General features: G+C 35.9%; 3 protein-coding genes across 14 annotated transcripts; 2 read left to right on the forward strand and 1 right to left on the reverse strand.

Annotated features, from left to right (window-relative positions):
* The first annotated feature begins 1,568 nt into the window (after positions 1-1,568).
* Positions 1,569-10,879, forward strand: PMS1 (DNA mismatch repair protein). Of its 12 annotated transcripts, XR_013516051.1 has the most exons (15): positions 1,569-1,711; positions 1,908-2,162; positions 2,567-2,890; positions 3,329-4,567; positions 5,437-5,696; positions 6,462-6,588; positions 6,749-6,832; positions 6,976-7,046; positions 7,258-7,331; positions 7,506-7,571; positions 7,679-7,782; positions 8,473-8,654; positions 9,184-9,283; positions 9,784-9,841; positions 10,560-10,879. XR_013516051.1 is itself a non-coding variant. In XM_078319731.1 (14 exons), the coding sequence occupies exons 1-13, from the start codon at positions 1,664-1,666 to the stop codon at positions 9,810-9,812; spliced, it is 2,877 nt and encodes a 958-aa protein (XP_078175857.1). In that variant the 5' UTR covers positions 1,572-1,663; the 3' UTR covers positions 9,813-9,841; positions 10,560-10,879. The 12 variants fall into 12 exon arrangements, 9 of the variants coding, with proteins under 9 accessions (XP_078175865.1, XP_078175857.1, XP_078175858.1 ...); XR_013516050.1 differs by lacking the exon at positions 6,749-6,832 and having other exon boundaries at positions 1,572-1,711; positions 6,978-7,046; positions 9,184-9,365; positions 9,784-9,848; positions 10,571-10,879; XR_013516049.1 differs by lacking the exon at positions 6,749-6,832 and having other exon boundaries at positions 1,572-1,711; positions 6,978-7,046; positions 9,184-9,365.
* Positions 10,880-13,074: 2,195 nt separating this feature from the next.
* On the forward strand, positions 13,075-15,151 carry LOC144569489 (Adenine nucleotide alpha hydrolases-like superfamily protein). Its single transcript, XM_078319863.1, has 4 exons — positions 13,075-13,369; positions 13,854-13,942; positions 14,335-14,456; positions 14,911-15,151. Exons 1-4 carry the CDS (start codon positions 13,159-13,161, stop codon positions 14,999-15,001), a joined length of 513 nt encoding a protein of 170 aa, XP_078175989.1. The 5' UTR covers positions 13,075-13,158; the 3' UTR covers positions 15,002-15,151.
* A 521-nt stretch (positions 15,152-15,672) lies between these two features.
* LOC144569324 (Methionine sulfoxide reductase (MSS4-like) family protein) lies at positions 15,673-17,905 on the reverse strand. The gene is made up of 5 exons (XM_078319615.1): positions 17,748-17,905; positions 16,926-16,999; positions 16,695-16,820; positions 16,371-16,528; positions 15,673-15,984 (listed from the first exon to the last, which is right to left on the reverse strand). Exons 1-5 carry the CDS (start codon positions 17,773-17,775, stop codon positions 15,867-15,869), a joined length of 504 nt encoding a protein of 167 aa, XP_078175741.1. The 5' UTR covers positions 17,776-17,905; the 3' UTR covers positions 15,673-15,866.
* Between the last annotated feature and the right edge of the window lie 6,149 nt (positions 17,906-24,054).

Below are 24,054 nucleotides of genomic sequence, written 5' to 3' on the forward strand. Positions count from 1 at the left end.
TTAATTCTAATAATTCTACTGATTTATGACAAGTTTAAAAAGCAATAAAAGAGAATTAAAGTTGTTTTCAATTGATAGAAAGGCGTTTCCAGGGTTCAGATTTCATTTCTGTTCAGTCCCGAGGCATACGGCCCGTACGTATTCCCATACGGCCCGTAGGGCACCCCGAGTTGATGCTGCAGCTACTGTTTTCTGCGTTGATGCTAATGTTTAGGGTTTCTATCGACCAGATCTAGATACCTAACCTCAACTTTCGCATTTTGGCTTAGTACCCGATTACCGGACTCAAATACTTCCCTCTTAGATGCGTTAAACCTCAACTTTCGCATTTTGGCCTAATTTATCCAAGTTACTTGTTGGTTTACTAAAAGTATCCAAGGACTTTCGCCTCAAGGAAAGTTTCACCTTTCGGGTACTCCTTGGTTTCACCCTACTTCATATACTTTATTCGGTTAGGTTAAATGTCATAGACTTGGCTCCTAACACTTAGATGTGCGCATTCATCTAACGGGATGACTAATCAATTCAAGCAAGCACAAATAAAGCAATCAAAATACTACTCAACAAGGTAAAAACAAAGCATTCAACACAAAATCCAAGTAGCATGCAAACAAAACCAAACTAGAAACTACATCTTAGCCCTAGAAACAAAGTAAATTAGCTACTCATGTTCATAAGATAACACAAATAACAAGAAATAAAAGAGTTCATGACAAAACAGTGGAGAAATCCGAAGATCCGTTGCAAACTCGCGTTTTTTACTTCTCTTCCTCTTCTCCTTCTCGTGTCTTTTGCTCCAAGGAAGGTTGTCCAAGTTCCAGTGGTGAATCCCCTTTTTTTGGTGAGGAAATATCTCATTTAATGCCCCAGATCGCGCCTGCAGAGCCTTCCTTTTCGGCCTCCTTGATTTCAGCTGATTTCAGATTCCAGCTGGATTTGCCAATTTAGCGTCGTACGGCCCGTAGGGGACCCCGTACGGGCCATATGCCTGTGCTTTGTCTTGGAGACTTCGTGCCTCTGTTGTGAAATCTTCTGTGTGGTTGGGCGGATCTTCTGTATGAAAAATTGTCAGATCCAGTTTTTCGCCCTTTTTCCTGCAAAATACCAAACAAAACATAGCAGTACCACATTTCTTCGAAATACAAGTAAAAAGTCCACATTTATAGGCTTTAAAACACAGGTTTAAGTGCAAATTAGGGCTGTAAATAAGACATAATATGGAGATATCAGCCATCACAGACAATGTCCGGTCTACCCCATAACGGACCGGTTTTTTTTTTATATTTTCCCGGTTCATCAGTTATATCAGTTATTGAGTTTAGGGGAGGTTAATTAGGCACTAACTATGCCCGTGATGCCCCAGAACGGCCAATGCCCGTGATGCGCCATCCCGTTTTCCCTATTTCTGAAAAAAATTCAAAAACTTTGTTCAATCTCGATATTTAATTATTATTTTTTCTATTAATAAAAATTTCGGTACTGAGTAGTGAGTACTGATATATAAATAAATAAAAATAAAAATAAAAAAGAAATTAACGAAACAACTTCCCGGTTCCCGCTAGTCGCTAGTCGCTTGAGGAATCACACCCGCGCCGATTAAAGCGTTGCATCGCCAAAAACGCGGCCAGTTGATTTGTAAAATCGCCCAATATCGAATCCTGAGATGCCGATAGATTTTCCAAACCGTGGTAACGGGCTGTTGCTTGCTGTAGTAAAAGGTTTTTTCTTTTTAATTTTAAAAAAAAAAAAAAAAAAAAAAAAGGTTAGGCACTTCTCTGCTTCATCAGTTGAAAAACAGTACAATGGGTTTGGAAGTGGGTGGTATGGTTTTGTTGGTCTTGTCCCAAGTGCAAAATTCCACTGGATTTTAGCTTATTTCATCATCTTTTAATTATTTTAAGGATAAGGATTCAGCTTCTACGAACCTATTTTGGATGGGGGAAGAAGGTAGCTCACGGGCAATCAAGCCCATAAACAAGGCAGTGATACACCGAATTTGTTCAGGCCAAGTCATATTGGATCTCTCTTCGGCTGTCAAGGAACTTGTAGAGAACAGCCTGGATGCGGGGTCCACTGTCATAGAGATAAATCTCAAGGAGTATGGAGAGGGGCACTTCAAGGTTATAGACAATGGCTGTGGCATTTCTCCAAACAACTTTCAGGTTTCATTTCAAAGGACTTATATGTATTCTTTAATTGGTATTTCAAAGGACTCGATACATCTGCAACATTTACCATCTTGAAACTTCTCAGAAAATATACAACATTGTTTATTATTATTATTGGCCTCCTTTTTGTGGATGAAATATGAAGCTTGTTAGGTAGCAAGGTCATATTTGAAAACAATTTTTCTTATACTTTCTTTGCTACCAGTAATGTACCAGCGACCGGGGTCTTAATTTACTGGTGTAATATTAGTCTCTGATAGATATAACAATTAAGCAATATAAACAACACAAATGGGATGCATGGTGTACTGGCAGGAGCATACTTGTACCTGATGTGAACCACTGACCTTAACTAGCACCAGAAGCTAATATATCTGACATGTACTGCTTTTTTTCAGTCACTTGCACTTAAGCACCACACATCAAAGATATCAGATTTTGCCGATCTGTACTCTCTTACGACATATGGATTCAGGGGAGAGGCTTTGAGTTCTCTTTGTGCATTGGGTAATCTCTCTGTGGAGACGCGAACAAAAAATGAGCCCATCGGGACCCATCTCGCCTTTGACCATTCTGGGGCAGTGGCTCAGGAGAGAAAAACTGCTCGGCAAGTGGGGACCACTGTGACGGTTGAGAAGCTATTCTCTCCTTTGCCTGTCAGAAGCAAAGAATTTAGTAGGAACATAAAAAGGGAATATGGGAAACTAATATCTTTATTAAATGTGAGTTGAGCTATCTTTTAGCTTTAGTGTACTTGTTGTCTTGTCTTCTTAATAAAAATAATAATAAAAGAAAGGTCGGACATGATAAAATCTATCTGGTTTTATGACATATGAATTGTGGATTTCTTCAGGAAGTACATACTAGGATTTTAATCCTGCTGCTGTGAAATCCAATAACAGTACATTTCTGGGCCCCAAAATCATTTTAAACTTTAAAACGGTTGACCACTGTCACTGTGGTGATGCCCATCTAAAAATTTGCTGGCCTAAATTTGTTTCCTATTTTGTTTTTGAAATTAATTTTTGAGATTTTCTGGCTTCTTGGCCTCTTAAATATAATAACTTGACTAGCAGATTATGCTAAATTGCTATTTCTTTAATACTTTTCTTTGGAGAACATCAGCTATCAACTTATAAATCCTGTTTACCATCTCCCAGTCTTATGCATTAGTTGCCAAAGGGGTGCGGCTGCTATGCACCAACATCCCCAGCAAGGGCTCCAAATCAGTTGTACTGAAAACCCAAGGAAGCAGCTCTTTAAAAGACAATATCATAAATATATTTGGTCTGAACACATTCCAATGCTTGGCCCCTTTACACCTGACCTTGTCAGAAGGCTGTTCGATTGAAGGGTTTCTCTCCAAATCCGGCAATGGCAACGGGCGCAATTCCGGAGACAGACAGTTCTTCTATGTCAACAACCGACCTGTTGAAATGCCCAAGGTCAGCAAAATGATAAATGAGCTGTACAAGGGGTCAAATTCAAAACAATATCCTATTGCTATTTTGAACTTCTGCTTACCAACTGATTCATATGATGTGAATGTGACTCCTGATAAAAGGAAGGTATTTTTCTCATCAGAGAGTTCTCTAATGGTGTCTCTGAGAGAAGAGTTGGAGAAGGTATACTCCCCCGACCAGTGTGTGTATTCTGTTAACACAGTTGACAGCACTAAGAATGAAGGGCTTGACGATATGGATGTGGATGATAGGGAAGAAGAACCTGTAGCACCCTGTAAAGTATCCTCTGGTAGAGAGGATACTTCACCAAGGGAATCCAACCAATTGACCCCAGAGGCAAGCAGGTCTGATCCACTTCCTGCATATCGGTCTGTTGACCTGAAAAGAAGTTCGGGCTCAACTGAAGAGCTTGGCAGGGATGGAAGCTCTTCTAGAAAGTTAGGCATTGTGCAGTCTTCTCTCACTAAGTTTGTGACAGTCAATAAGAGGAAACATGAAGATGAAACAGCATGCAATCCACTTTCTGAAGTTCCTGTGCTCAGGAAAACCACTTGCTCAGAATTATATGAAAATGAGGTTACAGAGAACGATTCAGCACCAGAAAGTGGTAGAAAGCGGTTCCAAGCTGGTATTTTACAAAGAGAAGTAGGTGGATCTGTAATGAGATCTAGTTGTGCTAAATCAGATGAAGATGTTGGTGTGGAGGATGATTTGGTTCCAGGAAGTGGGAGAAAGCTCTTCCAATCTAGTACAAAGGAAAGACCTGAAGATTTTGAATTGGTATCTAAAAGCAATTCCAAGTTCCAAGCAAGTATTGGAAGAGAGGTTGATGATTCTGTTCTAGGAGACAGGAGAAGACACTTCCAATTTGGTAGCGGAAAAAGTGAGGGACCTATATTAGCCCGATGTAATAATTATGCGAGAGATCCTGATATGGTAAGTTTAAGTTAAAACCTTTATATTTGTGACATTGTTTGTCCCTTTGGATTTACGAAGTGCACCTCCTTTATTTTATATTTTGTTACTCCTAGTGCAACTACTTTTTGTTCATTGGTGTAGCAGAATGCATAGTTTTTCTATGATTGCTTTTAAGGGTAATTTCATTTATACCCCCTATAAATTCCAAATTATCTTACAGGTGCAGACCCCCCCCCCCCCCCCCACACACACACACACACACAAAACTAGTGCAAGTACCCCAGAAAATAAGAGTTATCAAACTACCCTAAGAACACCTATGGTTTCGCTACCACTTCATAGTTTTCTTCAGAAGTGTCCAAACTACCCCTCTGTCATGGCTAAGTATTGTATATTGCTGATCCGGGTTTGCACTGGGGCCGATCTTTCAGCTCAGCGTTGCAGCCCTACACTGCATGACAAGTCAACCGAACTGCAGTGCACACATGCATGTGCTGCTTGCATTTGTAATGGGCAAGCATTCTCATGGGTCTGCAGGATAATCGAGAACAAGAAGGGTGGTTAGCACTGATGGAGCTACGTCTGTAATTATACTATGAAAAATAATTGTAAGATGCTTGTAATTGAAAATTATAGTGAAAAAGTATGACCCACATTCTATCCTATATCCTTGATCCCCCCCCCCCCCCCCCCCCCCCCCCACCCCGGTTATTAGGGATTTGATGTGCCGTAGAGTAAGTCATACTTGTAACAGTGCCGGTGCAGAAAACCGTACATCTGCAGCACAGAAACTGTGCTAGTCCAGTCTGGTAGATGTATGTACTAAACTTGTATAACCATGACCGATCTTGAACAGCATACTGATGAGTGCTGCTTTTGCCACGTAGGAGGGAATGCAAGAAACAAGATGTAGTTCTAGTGGTACTTGGAAAGATACTGAATTAGAACAACAAAAGAATCCAAATCCTCATTTAGTGAGCAATAATTTGTGCGAAGGAGATGGAAGGGCACCAAGACCTAGTACTGTGATGGTAACTTATCCTCAGACGTGTTTTTCTATGGATGAAATGAAAAAGAGAAGGGAACACAGGCTCTCGGTGTTTATTGCAGAAAAATCTTCTTCTCTTCAGAAGAGACGGGCTGCAAGGTGATTTGATTTTATGCTGGTTTTGTTGGTTTGTACTTGTTTTCTGGACTAGCATGTTGGTTTAGGAAGTTGTTACAGTGGAGCTGCTGATGGTATGTACCAATTGAGACCCGCTAAGGCATAGTGATGATGTGAAACATATTTTAGCCTCAGTTAATTTAGACTAAACTAATTTGCCAAAGTGGTATGTAGGAAAAAGGCAGGAAATTGATTGATTGAATGATATCTCACTAGTTTACATATTTGGTTATGAGATGGCTTTAGTCCCAGCCAGGACCTGACTACCCAGCTTTTTTGAGAAAAGCTCCTTTTTAAGCCTTCAATTTGGTTATGAGATGGCTTTAGTCCCAGCCGGGACCTGACTACCCAGCTTTTTTGAGAAAAGCTCCTTTTTAAGCCTTCAATTTGTGTAGTTGTCCTCATCTGTAATTAATGTAAAGCCACATTAGCCTCAATTGACCTCAGGTTTTGCTATGAAGTCCCAATTTAGTCTAAATTAATTTTAGTGTACTGTTGCTTTGCTAAAATTGAGCTCGGAAGAAAGCCTAGTAACCAGGAGAAAAAACAAAAGATGGCATAAATGTGGCCAAAATTTTACTTGTCCATAAGGTACTAGATAGGTCTGTTTGATTGAGGTGCTAAGCCTAATCAAAATATGCGAGATCCATAAAATTTATAAATTTGTAGTTCTTACCTGTTAAGTACAAGTTTGAACTCTTAAGTGAGCTAATTTTATCTAATCATATTACCCTTTTGCTTGTGTAGGAATTATAAAATTGCAACAATGGAAGAATCTCAACCAGAAGATGAGGATGGAAAGGCACGTTCTTTGGCAGAAGCATTAGTTGAACTGGAGAGGTTCTTCAACAAAGAGGATTTTGCACGTATGCAGGTAATTGTATTACTTATTATGGAAAGTTTCAGAAATGCCCCTGCAAGACCTTATTATATTTTTCTAGATCCTCACATAATAAGAAAACCCTACTTCCATTAAAAAGGAAATGAACAACATTCTTGATATCACCTCTTCTAATTCTTTCGTTCTTGAGTAGGGAGGAGTATATTCGACATTTTTAGAAGTGAAGAAGGATATAAGTGGTGTAAAGGAAAATTATTCATACATAAGGATACATCACAGATCTACAATATGAGAAGAATTTACCAACATTAATTGAACCCAAGCATTTATATCACCATATTGATGTCGTTTCTATTGCTTTTCAAATTTTAGAATGCACACTACTTACTTTGAATGTAAGCGATGTTGCTCTTTATTTTAAGGTTATCGGGCAGTTCAATCTTGGCTTCATTATTGGGAGGATTGATCAAGATTTATTTATCATTGATCAGGTAATTATGGCACATTTACTCTTTAAATCTCCAAAATATACACACTTATCGACAAATTATCTTCAAGTATTGCAGAAGTGCTTCTACATATAATATCCAGTATTTCTGGATTTGCTGCTTGGAATGCAACTTGGAAATTATACTTTGATATCCTATGATAATTTTAATTCCTTTTGTCACTTTTTTGTTTTTGTTTTGGTATTTATTATAGCATGCAGCAGATGAGAAGTACAACTATGAGCGCCTCTCACAATCTACAACATTTAACCTACAACCCCTACTTCAGTGAGCCAGAAGTCCCTCTTTATATATTAATTTTAATTATTTTATATTTCCTTTGTAGTTGTATTTGCTGAGCTTGTTGGCGCATTGCAGTTGGGTTTAGGAAGCAGCTAGAACTTGGATGCATTTATTGTATCGTGTAACTGTCTTTTCTCACAAACAAGTTTTTTCTAACAGGCCAATAAAGATGGAACTTTCCCCAGAGGAAGAAGTGGTTGCTTCTATGCACATGGACCTTATCAGGTTTAACCATCTTGTGGAATAGATTGAGTTGACATTCGTTTGTTTCCTTTTTTCTCTATTGCTTTAGGTGTCTTATCTGACATTTACATTTTATCAAAACTATGTAGGAAAAATGGTTTTGTTTTAGCACAGGATGCCAATGCTGCACCTGGCCATCAGTTTCTACTGAGAGCAGTTCCATTCAGCAAAAATATCACATTTGGTGCAGAAGGTAATCCCATTAATTTTATGTTATTTTAGAACTTCTATAGGAACCCATTGTCAGGTCAACTAATATAGTCAACTGGTGGTTTTATAGAAATTATTTTTTGTCTATCGCACTTCTATAAAAAGAAGAAGCTAAATGATATACCTGTTTCTTAAAAAATAACAAAACTATACCTGGAATCTAAACACATGTAGGAAGTGATTAAGAAAGGATGGCTTCAGATGATATGTCTTTCTTAACCCAAAGATCTGAACTCTTACATCTAAGGCTCAAAACATATGCATTCTGGCAACACTTCGGAATGCGTGTTTACAGGCACAGTTTTTATATTTTTCATAAACCGGGATATTCTTTATAGAAGCACATGATAGACAAATAAAAATAAGTCTGATTATAGGTTCAACTGGATAGGATAGGACAAGTGTAGTTAGTATGTACTGGTGAGAGACTTCATTGATACAGCGTACAGGTCTCTACTGGTGAGAGACTTCATTTATTTTTTTTATTCAACATAGTGCTCAACTTAACTTGTTTTTTTTTTTCTCAATGGACCTCAGTGCTGAAGCAATAGAAAAGGATTTGAAAAAATAAATAAATAAATATGCAAGAACCAAACCTGTGAAACTTTTTTAAGCAGAATAAGCTAATCAAAGGGAGTTAACTGTTGCTGCATCCGTATATATGTGCATGTAGATCTCAAGGAGCTCATATCTGCACTTGTTGATGGTAAAGAAGATTGTGCAATTGTAAGCAGTTACAAGTTGGATACCAGTGATTCCTTGTGTCCTTCAAGGGTCCGCGCCATGCTGGCCTCCAGGGCATGTCACACATCTTGCACGGTTGGTGATGCCTTGACAAAAACTGAGATGCAAAGGGTAATACTATTAAATAGTGTAGACCTATCTTGCTTTTATTTTCGGAGGTGTTTTGAAAGCCAAAGGACTCTTGTGACTGTCTATAGCCCAGAATTTGCAGTCATAAAGTTAAAAAAATGTTGTTATCGAATTTTTTAGCAAAACTATAATATTCAGTTAAACCAAATGTTGTTTCTGTATGTGCAATCAAAGAGGTCTTTCTGAGATGTATATATAAAGGTTCAAGAAATGCTGCCAAGCTTTTGAGGTCTTTCTGCTTCTTTTTCTTTACATGGTTGGTCTGGATGTTATTGCACTCTCTAATTTTGGTTGGAAGATGTGGTTGAGTCTCTCTCTCTCTCCTCTCTTTGAAATCTTGGGAGTGGCTGCCAAGGAGTTCTGTGTCTCTTTCCCTCTCTCTGAAAACCTTGGCAGCAAATGCCATGTCCAATCTTTCTCTATCTGAAAGCTTTGAAAGTGCATATTCATTTTTTCTTTTTAATATTTGGTTTAGTTGTCTTCATACCTTCTGACGTCGTTACTTTGTCAGATACTTGCTAATCTTGCAACCCTGAGGTCTCCCTGGAACTGCCCACATGGCAGGCCAACAATGCGCCATCTGGTAGATCTGACTACCATTCGGAAGGAAGGTTAGGAGGAGGCTTAATAGTTTTCCTTGACATGTTCTTAACTATATTGATAAGCTGCCTCAAGCAAATTGTTGATGTCATTGTAAGTGATTCATGATCATAGTTGTTGTGTTTGCTTGACGGCAGTATCAGAGGGATATTCTCAAAGAGGAACCATAAAACCATGATAATAAATAGCATAACCACAATTGTTAAGCCATAGACACATTCCATATGCTAAATGACCCCAAGTCATTGTTAGGCCATAGTTTAGAAAATGTAACAGTTCTGAATGTTGCTATATACAATTGCAGTTGGTACCTAACAGTAGTCAATTATGTATAGCTTTCTTTAGTGAGCGCCTGGCCAGGGAATCTTAATTTTTATAATTTTGGTACCTAAACCATAATATATCAATCCAATTCATATAGACAGCTTTGGGTGTCTTTTTATGTTATAAATTAAAGGCACTTATTTTTGTGAAGTTTGATTGTTCTTGAAATGGTCTCTTTTTTCAATAGAAATGGAGGTATCTTTTGAGAACAAGTGATGTTTAGCCTGTACATTCCATGAAGTCAGGTTAACAGTGGTTTCTTTTTGCTCTTTTGTTCTATAATACTATATTGTGCATTTCAATTTATTGCTTGGGAAGATTATTTTGCCAAAACTTGTGGGGGCCTCAAGGATGATATGGTATTATGGCCTTAATAAACCACATCACTTACAGGAATAAGGTTCTTTTGCTTTCTTTATGGTGAACTTTTGTTACTTTTTATTGGGTACAAAATTTTTGCTTTAAACCACATTTAACCTAAAAGCCTAATAAACCTATCGACTCTTTGTAACTTGTGGCCGCTCTTTTTTGAGATTCTACATGTCAAATCAAGTGGAACTTTATGACACAGACAAATTTCTGGTCTTTTGGCACCATACTATGATCAATGTAACCATCCAAATATCCAATTCCACATTGAAGAAACAAATTTGTTTTTCAATAAGAAATTTCACTTCTGAACTAATTTTTTGGGGACATCAGCTAATGATGTAATACAATATAAACGAGTGTTTTTCTCTTTATGTTCAATTTAAGTGCTTTTCTGAACTAATTTCACTTTGTGGTGGAGCCTCAATATTGCTAGACTGCCACAAGGACATAATGTGATTTAATGTAAAACTCTTTTTCTTTTCTTTTTTTCTTAACCCATGGGGAAATTGTCATATTGTGAAAGTACATTGCCTTTTTCTTTTGTGTCCTTGTCAGTTCGTCTAATTATTTTAGTTTACTTTTCCTTTCCAGGTACAAGGAAGGGTGCTCCTCTTTAGCTTAGATTTGGCAGCACAAGTTGTTCGGTATTTATTTTGCCTAGAGCATAAGAAGCTATTTTTGCTTGGGTCAGTGCTGCACCGAGAAGAGAAATGTGTAAGTGATTAGGCTTGTTTGTATGCAGGGGTAGGTAGGCATTGTAATACTGGCCACGTTTTTTAGGTAGTCTGTTTTCGGGCCTCTCCCTCTACACTTGCATACAGTTAGTTCAATTGAGCCCCAAACATTTTTGGTTCAATCAATGTCCTTGAATTCTTGTGTTTTGTTCAATCAAGCCTTTTCTGTTATTCTGCTATTAAGTTTACCGTTAATTTCTGATAAAGTAGTGATGACTGAGCAAGAGATATAACTCGAGACTACTCTATCAGAAATAATTCTGCTATTAAGTTGTGATGGCTACTTAAACATAAACTGGAGACTATTCTGGTATTAAGTTTTACAGTTAGTTACAGTACGAGACACATGGCACGAAACATGACCAAGCGTGACTACACGTGACCTAAAATAAGATAATGTCATGAGCAGAGCAGAAAATAAAGTGTTAGTAACAAGTAGAAAATTATCCCTTTTTGGTGAGTTAATTTGCACTAAATATTGTACGGTGATATTTGATTTCATCAATGCGTCTTGGGTTGGGTTGGGTTGGGTTGGGTTTCAATTAATTTGACTAAATATTATTCGACGTGCATTTGCCATTTGGTGGTGGATGAGTATTGGATTGATTCGGATCTAAACTCAAAATAGAGTTACTTAGAGGATCCGGACTCCTAAGGATTGGAATTGGATAGATGGCCATAATTTGTTGTTCTAGGTAAATATGTTTGGGATGAATAATGTGATGAGCGCATTAAAAAGTTGGTTTTTAAGATATAAGGATAAGAATAATTTTGGTGCTGATTTGACTTTTTTTTTTTTTTTTTTTTTTTTTTTGGTGTGGCCCTTAAGCTGTCCTGTGGAGTAAGCACGCGGTATTTCTTTTCTTTGATACAACGTGCTTCTTGCGCCTGGTTTGAGATGGGTTGGCTTGGGTTGGCTTAATTAGGTGCCATCACCGTCTCTGTAATCTGTATCGCTTTCTTCTTTTAGAGACTCCATCGAAAGTTTTTACATCACTTCTAATAATGCACATACACACACACATACACATACACATTGAGTTTTAAAATTATGATTTTACACATGAAAAATATCTTTATTATTAATTATGTCAGACATAATCTTATGCTCAAGTAGTAAGACGTTAGAAAAAAATATTCAACTTGGCGGTAGAATTGGGGAGAATTTTTTTATTCATAGAAATTATTATAAAATAAGAAAGGAAAACAGAAAAAAAAAACAAAAATAGTTTTTCGACCAACGAAAATATTAGTGGAAAAAAAAAAAGTTCTACCAGTTCAAACATTTCTTTATTTATTTTCTCACTTGGAAAGACCGAAGAATTTTATGTAGTTTGCTCCTTGACTCTTAATTCAAACAAATATTAACAGTATAATATTTGTTTGATTTTATTTTATTGGAACCACAGAAAATTTCCTATTGACAATTGAAGATCTTGACTCAAACAAATATCAATAATATAATACCACTACACAGAAGATCTTGAGTTAGATCCATATATTTTAAATTGAGCTCAATATTTAATAATTTTATGGATAACTTGTTTTTTTTCTTGAAAATGACTCAGGGGTCTATTTTATAAAAGAAAAATAAACAAAGAAGGAAAATAAAAAAAAGACCTTTAAGATTATTATACTTAAAATTGAAAAGGATAGGAGAAGAGACGTCTCGGGAAGTTGTTTCCAAAGCTAATTGGCAGGAAGTCACTGTCGATAGTTCCACACTCATCTTTGCCTCTTTGGATCAATGCAATTATGGAACCTGACAGTCTGACATTGATATGCGCAGCGCAGGAGACTTATTTCCCCCATTTTTTTCCTTTTCTAACATTATAACAAAAAATCTCTACTTTTTTTTTTTTTTTGATTCGAAAAAAAAAAAAAAAAAAAAAATCTCTACTGATGAAGTTGTTCGGCAAATCAATGAATCCTTCTCAACAAGTCAGTGGGCAGTGCCGCAGACCGCAGTGGTTTACGGCTTCGCTTGTATTCGGACAAAAATTAAAATAAATATCAATTTATGAAAAACCCGTACGTACATTGAATAAACCACACCTATTAAGCCGTCAGTCACTGTCAACGGACCCACTGTAGTAAAATTCTTTAATTGGTCTTATTCTGACTTTTTGCACCAAGTGCAGCTTTCATTTAATATTAATTGCCATGATCCAATCGTCTCCTCACTATTACACTAGGGGGGGGGGGGGGGGGGGGGGGGGGGGGGATGACTATCAAACTATACGGGAAAAAACTATTACAATATAACAAGGATTTTACGACTTTATACGTCTGAGCGACGCGAACAAAAACATGACATGTCATATGGTCATTATTTTAGTATATAAAAACATAGTTGGCAATCAAAGATTACATAACAAGTAATCTCTCGGTTAAGAGAAGCCACCTGTAGCTTGTTCCTGTGTTACTTACACAGACAAGAAGAGAGGGAGAGGGAGATGGCAGAGTCGGGATCGGAGGCTACGGCGAAGATGGAGGCGGCGCCGGAGAAAACGGCGATGGTAGTGGGAATAGACGAAAGCGAACACAGCTTCTATGCTCTCCAGTGGACACTTCTTCATTTCTTCTCCATTCCTTTTCCCTTGTTCAAGCTGGTAGTGGTGACCGCCAAGCCCACTCCTAGCTCCGTCGTAGGCCTCGCCGGACCTGGTAATTCAGTCTCTTTACTTCATTAATTGCTAGCTGTTTTCAATTTCTCCTTCACCTTCAAGCTAATTACTCTGCGCAAATTTTATCGCTTACTTTTTTTCTTAAGATCTGATCGATGTGTGCCAACTGCCAAGGGATCGTCAATATATTAAATAGTGTTGTGAATGTGATGTGTTCAATTTTATTTTGTAAATTGCTGGATATGAATTCATGTGATATTTACAAGTTTCACCAATTTCTCCCTGCGCCGCGCTGTGTTCTCTTTTTCTTTCTTTCAACATAGTGATTAGTGCATGCGCACGGGATAAATTAACCTGAGTGATACACTAGAAATCCAAAGCCGTTATTTTCATATAATTAATTAAACAAATGATATCCAAAATCCACCAAATTTTAGAGGCTTTTGGAGAAAAATTATACTTATTTAGAGGAATTTAAGGTATATCTATTTATTTATTGGTTGAACAATATTTTTAATTAAAAGGAGCTGCTGACGTGATACCATTTGTGGAATCCGATTTGAGAAAATCCGCTCTTAGGGTTATTGAAAAAGCCAAGGAACTCTGCCACTCGGTATGTTTCTTTTCTATTCTACTATATTATATATGTTCAATATTTAATGTAGATATGCTTAATGGATAAATATTAATTGGATTATTAGAAAGAATTCCAAGACAGTAACAAAATGATAACAATATATACATGCATGGTACCTACAAGCCAATTCAATTAACACTTCATTTTTTTTGTTTTTCTTTTGATGTTTTCTTGTTTTGTCACTCAATTAAATTCCTTCAAAGTTCAGTTGATGCTTTAGCATCAATATCAAGAGGGTCAAGTACTAGCTAGATTAGATTCTTATAAGAAACAAAATGTTTATAGAAATCCAGAAAACTATCATCAATTAAAGTGTACTATTTTAATAACTATTGCTTCAACAAATTGCAAATTTTGGTCCTTTATAGGTGAGTGATGCAGTCTATGTGATACATGAAGGGGATGCAAGGAATGTTCTTTGTGAGGCAGTTGAGAAGCATCATGCTGATATGCTAGTTGTTGGAAGCCATGGTTACGGTGCGATTAAAAGGTTTGTTTCCTCTTTTTTTCCATTTTCATTTCAAAATGGAGGCAATTTTGTCAGGTGTTCTGGTTATATTTATACGGCTCACAGATAGTACCGACACAAGTTGGACCAAGATTTATCCTTTCTGTCACTTTGGTTGTTAAATTGGACAGTTGATAATAAACCAAAATTTCTTACTGGTTTGTTAATTTGGTGTTAAAGAAACCATTTCTGAATTCAATTGGAAGCTTATTTGTATAGCTGAATTGCAGAACTAATTGTTGTTCATTTTTAAGTTTCATTAGAGTGAGGAGTGTTGATTGGTAATAATTGGGGACTAATTGATGAATCAGTTAGTAGTTAGGGTGTAAGGTACTAACTAAATTGCAGTATTAATAGACATACATACTGGCTAAGAATGAAATTAAATTCTTTGAGCTTAATTAACTATTCTCATCTTATTATTTATTTGTTATAGGGCTGTGCTGGGAAGTGTGAGTGATTATTGTGCACATCATGCACACTGCACTGTGATGATTGTTAAGAAGCCCAAGCAGCTCAAGCACTAATCCATTTCAGACAAGGCCTAATTAATGTAGACTGCTTGGTTATAATTTTAAACCAACAATATGTGAAAGTCTTCTTTAATTTCTTATAATGTCTCGGCACGGTTTTGTTATTTGGATTAAAAATAATAAAGATTTGCAAAGTACACATCATTCCACATGCGTTGCTTCCGTTTTACTTAATTTTTACCTGTTATATCCTTCACAGGAATTCATTGTCAATACTCTAATCAACCAAACGCCGTAGTATCAATTCCATATGCCTTGGTTCTTGCACTGACAGCAGTTTGTAATTCTAACATCAGTATTATTTCACACTTTCACAAGAACTCAGATAAAATTCAGTGAAATACAAGTCAATTGCATGCACCATACCCGCAGTAACAAAAAGTGCAAAAACAAAAAAATTGATACACAGCAGACGTTTCTCTACTAATATTGTAATCCTGTATTATAGATTTATAGTATACTGCACTAGTTACTAGGATGTGGCAGCAAGGAAATATATTGGCACAAATGAAAATTATTTTGCAGCAAATTAATATTTTTAAGCTTGCCATTTTGTAGAAATTTTATCATGTAATCTGTTTTAGTAGAAAGACCATATCGGCTCAAATTATCCAAAATAACACAACCACCAAAACACACAAATTGCAGTAAAAGAAGCATAAACCTGACACAATAAATAATCAATCTTATACTGAAACCGTCTCATCAAAAACCGGACACAGAGAACAAAACCATCCAGACTAAAAACTTAGAAGGAACAATACTACATGTTTTGTCAATAAATATCCAAAAGCAACACAACATAGACTAAGAACTCAGCACAAACATACAAGGGAGAAGTGCATTTGCCTTCGCTTCCTTAGCACTTGATCTCCTTAAGGCCATAGGCCAAATACAAAAAGGTTGGGTTCTCGGCACCATCCTTGTAGTATGCAAACACAAGGCTGCCATCATCATGCATGCTCTCTCCCACAAAGCTACATCACAAAAGTAATGATATTAGTAAGGAACACATGTACTGGTGGTAGTTAACTTGCCAAATAAACATTACTTCCAACTTAATTTGCTAAATAGATAGATATATATATGATCATTTAAGCCTAAGTTTAATAGCTGGTACTAGCACATATTTACATGTGTGATATAGCACCAGCATTGATGGTCAATAAAATAAGTGTTGGTTGGAGGTGGGGGGGTGGCATGAGTCTGGATGAGTTGACTCAAATTTTGAGCTTGGATCCAGACTGTCCGATCAGAATCTGGGCCAATCTGGCCCGAGGTGGAATAATAAGCAGATCAGACGCTTTGGATCTAAACTAAAAATTTGAGTTACCTTAGGTGGGATAGGATCAAAATGACTTACAACTGAAGATCCTTAAGCTTGGACATAAGGTACTTGGTGGCATCCTGAATGTGCTTCTTGAACAGCTCTTGCTGTTCAGGATTAAGCTTCTCACACAGATTCTTAATGTAGCGCTTCATGTAGGCCAGAAACTGCTTCTTGTCAAAAGTTGGTTGCTCCTGTGTAAACACAAACAAACCTTACTCAGTATCTGCAATTACTGGAAAAGAAACAAAGGAGAAAACTTTGCATTCAAACATGTAAACCACTTTTAACACTTCCTAGCAATTTTCAAGGTACAAATTGTGACTATAAAGAAGGATAATCCAAGGAAAGAGAACAAACCTGCAGCCGGAAGGTGTCGACGATGTCGACAACCTTGACAGCCTGATCGTCAACACCCTCATCTTCTCCCCCCTCTGCTGATGGGTTTGCACCGATGTCTACATCGACAGCACCTTGAACAACCCACTATAGATCCAAAAAAAATAAGAAAAGCATTACTCTTTTTGAAGGAATGCTGCAAATAGATGGTGTTTGTTTCTTGAGACAACAAGAGGTCAGAAAAGTACAAACCTTGCCTTCTACCTCCCAAAGCATGCCATTTTCAATCTCCTTGTATGGGAAGGAGTCAGAGAGAAGCTCGTCGCCTGGAAAATTGAAGCAACATAAACTCAATCAAGAGAGTTTCAAAAGATAAAATAAGATTTGCATATTAGAGGAACTTCAGAAAGAAGTGTTACTGCAACATAGTCAAATTACTCAACAAAATGTTTGAAACTTTGTGAGTAATATATAATTAATACAAAATTAAGCCAACTGTTAGCCAATTATAAACAAGTCATGTTTAGAACAATAGGAAACCATGTTTACACAAAACCTCTCTAAACCACGGAACATAAATGTATAACTGTACTCAACAATATAAAAAGTTCCAAAATTTCTACTTACAAGTAAAAAATTATTAATGTTATTAACACATATAAGATTTACACGTTATCAAGTTAATTTTTTAAGCTTTCCTCTCTGCTGCAATAAATGTAACTAAATCGTTGATGGGTCTATCGGCTACATGTAGAGAATTGAACAGGTCAGTATGTCTACACTTTTATCTAATTCTGAAACTAAAAAAAAAAAAATAGCTTTTGAGGTTGTGCACAAAAAACATAGATCCCGGTAACTATTAATAGGAGCAAAATTATCAACAATTTCTTATCTTTTATTAAAATTAAGATCGAATTCAGAAAATTCTACCAAACATGTAATTTTATAACTCAAGACGCTACTTAGAATTTGGGAGATGCGAAATGAAAAAGATAAAAATCAGGGATTCAGATCAAGTATCTAGATAAAACAATTCAGTAAAAAAAACAAAAAAATAAAGATCTGAGAGCTAACCGGTGAGGAGATCCTGATAAACCAGCATGATTTCTCTCCGAAATAACTAGAATTTGGATCGGATTTAACCCTAACAGAGATGGGGAGCACGAGGCGGCGGATCAAGAGAGGGTTTACGCCCCTATACACCCGTTTTATTTATAGAGGTTGGCTTTCCAATCTGGCGGTGTGATGTCTCGCGTCGCATGTTTGCTCAAACTTCTTGCGTGAATTCGGTCTACCGGGTTGTTAATGAACCAATTAGCTACCCCATAAATTAAATACATATTTTCTCAGATTATGCTTATCATATTTGATCCATGCGATGCGATGATATTAAAAATAATTTTTAAACTATAAATTATGTGCCCGTGTCTCTTTTATTATTTTACAAAAAAAAATGCATTTATCAAAAATTAATATTAAGTTTCTTATATTAAGGAAAGGGAACGACTAACAGTACTTCCATTCAGTTCTCTATCTGTCCCCGCACTAAAAGACAAAAAAAAGTACAATGGGGGACCACTAATTGACGCGCACGTGGTAACTACTGCCAATGAGTATGGTTAATACGATTTTATTCATCGTCAAAATAAATAATATTCATACCTACGAATTTATAGTATTCATACTTATTATCTATAATATTTGTCATATGTAAACACAAACTGGAGGGGACCAGTAACGACCAGGGGGGCGCGGACGACGTCTGATAGCATGGATTAGGGACCGCAACCATCTGAAAGCGACATTTGCCAAGATTGGAGACCACTACAGTGAAGTTATACAATGAAGTATTCATATCTATACAATAAAATATTCATATCTAACTAATGAAGTATTCATATCTAAATAATGAAGTATTTATATCTAACAAATGAAGTATTCATATGTTGACATTTTCATATCTAACTAATGAAGTATTCATACATGTACGAAATAATTTATACAATTCAAAATCAGACACCTCTTCTGAGACCTCTATTCTAAGACCTCTTCAATCCACTTAAGTCATTTTTTATAGTAAATATTCACACCTGACACTAACACTATTCATACTTGAAGGTGTGAAGTATTCATATCTAATTAATGTACAAATAAAACATTTATATCTAACAAAATGAAGTATTCATATCTAACAAATGAAACATTTATATCTAACTAATGAAGTATTCATATGTTACACTCTGACAACTTTCATTGGGCTAGCATGGACCCCCTCCGACGGTGCACCACGCTCTCCCCGCCGGATCTCATCAGAGACGAGGTAAGATTGTGCCGGATCGCATCGGATCTCGACGGTGCACCATGTGAAGGTCGTGAAGGCGGAGAAGAGGCGGAGGCGGAGAAGGGGCAGAGGTCGTGAAGAGTGATGAGTGAGGCGAGTGGGTCTTTGCTGCCATCACAATCGTCAGTGTGGGTAGCTGGTGGCGAGCAGTAGAGGAGAATATGGTGGATTTTGAGCTGTGCTAAATTTTTTATTTATTTTTCTTTCTAAGAGGAGATTGAACTGGGAGCCTAGTCAATTTCTTTTAAAAGTAGGTGGCCGCGTGGGGAACAAAAAAGGAAGAAGAGTTATTGTAACACCGTGAAAAAAAAAAAAAAAAAAATAATAATAATAACATAAAATTTTAAATGCAAATTGAATTAAAAGCCTAAGTGTTAAATTAAATTGTATATATATATGTATATTCTTCTTTTAGTAATATCAAACAAGTGGAGGGTCTATTTTGAAAAATGTCCAAAATGCATGTAAACAATTCAACCCTCTCTTTCTCCCTTCGTTGCTCCCTTGTGTGTTTGCTGCCAAAAGAAAGAGAAGGAGAGATCATCTCTTCTCTCTTAAAAATCCACCAAGAAACCTTGAGAAATTGAAGAAAAGAATGGAAATTGTTGAGAATCTCTCTCTCTAGTGGCCATCTAGCTTCCCCATTGGTCTTTTCTCTCCTCTCTCATCAAAAATCTGAATTTTATCTCCATTGCTAGGGTTTTGCTCAAATCTGAAATGTTTGTATAAATGATGAGTAATCTATCTCCATTATGCTTCTAAGTTGTTAATTTAGTGATTCTCTTCTCAATTCTATCTTAATCTTGATTTTCTATCTAGGGTTTGGTTCAAATCCGAAAATTAGAGAAATATTTTGATTTGCTTAGTCTAATCCAACAAACAAAGGTGTTGATTGGTAAGTTCTTCTCTCACTCTCTTAAAATCTGAAATCAATTTGGTGTTGATCTCTTTTCTTTGTTCCCTCTTTTGTGTATGGTGATAATTAAACAAAGTCATAATATTTTTGATGAAGTGCTAATATTGTCTCCGAAAGGCTTAATATTTATTGTGTATGGTGATAACTAAACAAAGTCATAATATTTTTGATGAAGTGCTAATATTGTCTCCGAAAGGCTTAATATTTACTGTGTATGGTGATAATTAAACAAAGGCATAATATTTTTGAGGAAGTGTTAATATTGTCTCCGAAAGGCTTAATATTTATTGAGAAATGCTTGATTATTTATTCCAAAATAGATGATACTGATTGAGAAAGTCTCTATACTGATTAGGAAAGTCTTCATATTAAATAAAAAGGAATTTTAAATCGGAAGGCTATTAAATAGGTCTATTTTATTTGTTCCCTCTTTGGTGTATGTTGTTGTTCAATTGGAATCCAAAAAGGTGAACTTTGCATATTCTATGATGTCCAACGTATTGAATCAAAATAGCAAGTATTGATGAACAAACTTGATTTACCATTAAATTTGTGACTGCACAGTGGGCAGATTTTTAGACTGATTAAAGTGCTAATTTGAATGGGCAATTCTAAATCATTCTGGACAAATGAAGAGTCTATTTGAAGCGTCTCGGAGTCTAGTTTCTAGTGGTTCAAGTTTCAAGTTGTTTGGAGTTTCCTATAAAAAGTTATTGCAGTTTTAGTAACCAAGGGTCAGAATTTAGGGCTGCTGTCTATAATTCTGTTTTTCATTTATTTTGTGTTCTTGTTTACTCTTTCTCCAATAGCGCTCTCTATTTTTAACACCAAGAAGGTGGATACAAAGTTATATGGATTATGTTAAAGAAAGTATATAGAAAATAATATCACTCAATTAAGCATATCAATCGTTGAACAAATATTGAATTAAGTATATATGTTAATATAGGTGTAGGCTTGGTTGAGCAAGATTTTGCGGAATCTTTCGAGACGTTCGAACCCTAAGTGCGAGATACGCTCTTCATAATCAGGTGCGGGGGTTCACGGGATCTGTTTTGGATTCTATTACTTAGAATTAAATAACGGTACATGTATATATATATATATATGTGCTTATATATATATACCGATTGAATTGTTAATTGACTTATTGTGCATGACCTCATGTTGGATCTCTATTGTTAGCATTATTTGCAGCATTGCATGAAAATAAGTAATGATATAATTGAATTGATATGATATTGTTGATCTAGCATGTTGGTATTGTTATTCGATTGATTGTTCTATCGTTTTGATAATTGAATGGAACCACAGTACTGAAATGTGAAGAGGGCAGAGGATAAGTTAATTGTGAATGAAATGAGTGAATTGTAGGGACAATGTCTAGCTAGCTACTAGACTTTGTCTCAGGGCCCATATGCGCATACGGTGAATAACCCTAATTGTGGAGGGTATCGGTAACCAAGGAGAAAGGCAGAGCTAGGTTAACTGATACCAAGAAGGTAGAGTATAACAGGAGGATTGAAACTGTGGATAATTGATTGTTATTGGTCTCTCTTTGGAAGAGTGACAACCCGTTGCATGATCGGGAGATATGAAATCCTAAATTGGAAATTGACGAATTGATATAGATGTTTGACTATAAACCAGACCAGAGAAATGTTAAGCCAAATGAGAGGGATAGTCGATATCTATCAATTGTAACTGGACTTAGCAATTGTATCTGTTATACCAAACCATTCTATGAATTCTTCGATTTCATTTGATTGTGATATGAGTTGGATTTCAATTGCTTCTATAGGTGTTGCATATGCATTTCTTTTATCGAATTGTTGAATTGAAACTCGTTGCGGGTTTATTTAGTTCCGGTAATGGATTTCTTACAAATCCAGTAGCCCTGACTAAATTCCGCACTGAGAAAACGGTTGACAAGTTTTCTCACCCCCTATCCCCTCGGGGAACTTTATTCTTTTGTATGTGTTTGCAGGTAAACGCGAATAGAAGGGATTCGAGTGCTCGACCAGTGAGGTTTAAGCCGCATAGCGATAGGGTATGCCTCACATTGAGTCCATTTTGATGTCGATAGGGTTTTGGTATGGTATTTGTGTATAACCATGTTATCGGACCGTGTCGAGTGGTTTTGTAAACCTAATTGTATACTAAACGTTTACTGTGATTTAATATGAATTTTTTTTATGTTTTAAACTGTGTATAAAATGTTAATGGGAATGGTTTATATTGATTTGGAAATATGGGGATCGATCGAGTTGAAATCGGGGAAAAGAAATGGTATAAAATGGGAATTGAATTGGGATTTTTTTATCTTTCAATTATATAGTTATTGCACGAATTTATATATACTATTGAGTATATTATCATAATCTATAAATGTATTTGTATAAACATGATTTTAAATCGAATTAAATGAGAAGTGGTGATGTTGTAAACCGATATTATGTTAGGTTTACACCGTAATTGCCTTGTGAATGTATAGTCATCTATATATTCACGGCGTAACTGCACGACCCCTAGTTCCGGGGTGTGACAGTTATTGTATGAACAGTTAGGTTGTTAGGAGGACTAATTTATCAGCGGGGACTAAAATCTTTACTCTTAAAGAAACTACCAAAATATTGTAATAAAATGTATAATTGGTATAAATGTATCATTAACAAGACATCAAAATATATGAAAAATAATCTGAATTTTCCTTGTATGCATGAGATTTAAATTTTATATTAAGCAATATTGCTCAGACATTTTTTTATTAAAGAGTTTTTTTAAAAGTATGCTGGTTGACTCTGAAGTTTGATATTTTAGTTTCACAATGCAAGTGAGCAAAGTTGAAACACTTAGCTAACAATAAAAGATACATATTACATTTTCATTTATTTTTACTCTCTTAGTATTATAGAATCTCATGAAGTTATGTCGGTCTAACATTTTTTGGACTGACGTGTATTTTGATAGCGCATTGTTTTGATCTCATCAACAATCTAATTTTTCGATCAAAAATTTCAAAATACTTAAATATGCAAGCTAGAATATCTAATATGTATCATATCCTAATTATATACATGTTTGTATTGTATACGTATACGACTATCGACTACTACATATTAAGCCTATCCATTTGTTGATTCTGTCAAATTTTAACTATAGACCGAGTCTATATGAAAATGTATTCTATAATAGGAAGTCTATAAAGGGAGACGCGTATGGAAACTTAAAATCGTGCAAGTAGCCGTCTGATGTGGAGAATAAATAGGTAATATACCAACGGGACGGCTGTGATTGATTACAGCCCACATATAATATTTTGGGGACAGCGACAACGACAACGACGGCCTGAACCTGAACCTGAACCTGAACCTGCAGTAAAATTAGAATCCTCTTAATTAAACTGGTCAGTGCTTATTACTTGGTGACAAAATTAAATTGTAATTGGCGACTCATAGATGCATGCATAGCTTAATGCAAGTCAAATTAAACTTTTATATTCTGCAACTGCCGATCAATTCTCATTGCTAATTAGTACTGCAATATGTTACTAGTAATGAAAGAAACAAATTAAAAGAGAAAAGAAAGGCTATTATTATTATTATTATTTGTAAAAAGTATCAAACTTGGTTATGCTAAATTAACTCAAAGTTTGTCATCTCCAACAGTAGTTAGATTGAATAATATATTAATCCGTCATCAATTTTAACAGAGAGAGAACATACAATTTATATTATAAAATGTTTCAAATATCCACCGATTAGATTTGGAAAGGTGCGAGGTGTGTGGTCTGTGGTGCCATCACCCCTTCAGAAAGAAAGATATAAATTCTTTTAGTATTAAATCATATAGAGGAAAAAACATGGTAGATCGTACAAAAGTCATATTAAAAATTATAGATCTACATGCGTATTAAATCATTTTTTTTTTAATCTTTTTACTAAAAAAAAAATACAAGTGGAAAGCACCGAAAGAAGACATATTGGAGTGGAAGTGGATGACATGTTCCAACTTCCATGGCACCATTTGATTCATATTATCATATCATATCCTTCAATTTGTTGGATGCATTCCAATTTTTTAGATTGGAATGTAGTCTTAGAATTATTTTGAAAACAAACATA

The sequence above is a fragment of the Carex rostrata genome, chromosome 18 (genome assembly GCF_964058835.1).
Source record: "Carex rostrata chromosome 18, lpCarRost1.2, whole genome shotgun sequence".
Lineage (NCBI taxonomy): Eukaryota > Viridiplantae > Streptophyta > Magnoliopsida > Poales > Cyperaceae > Carex > Carex rostrata.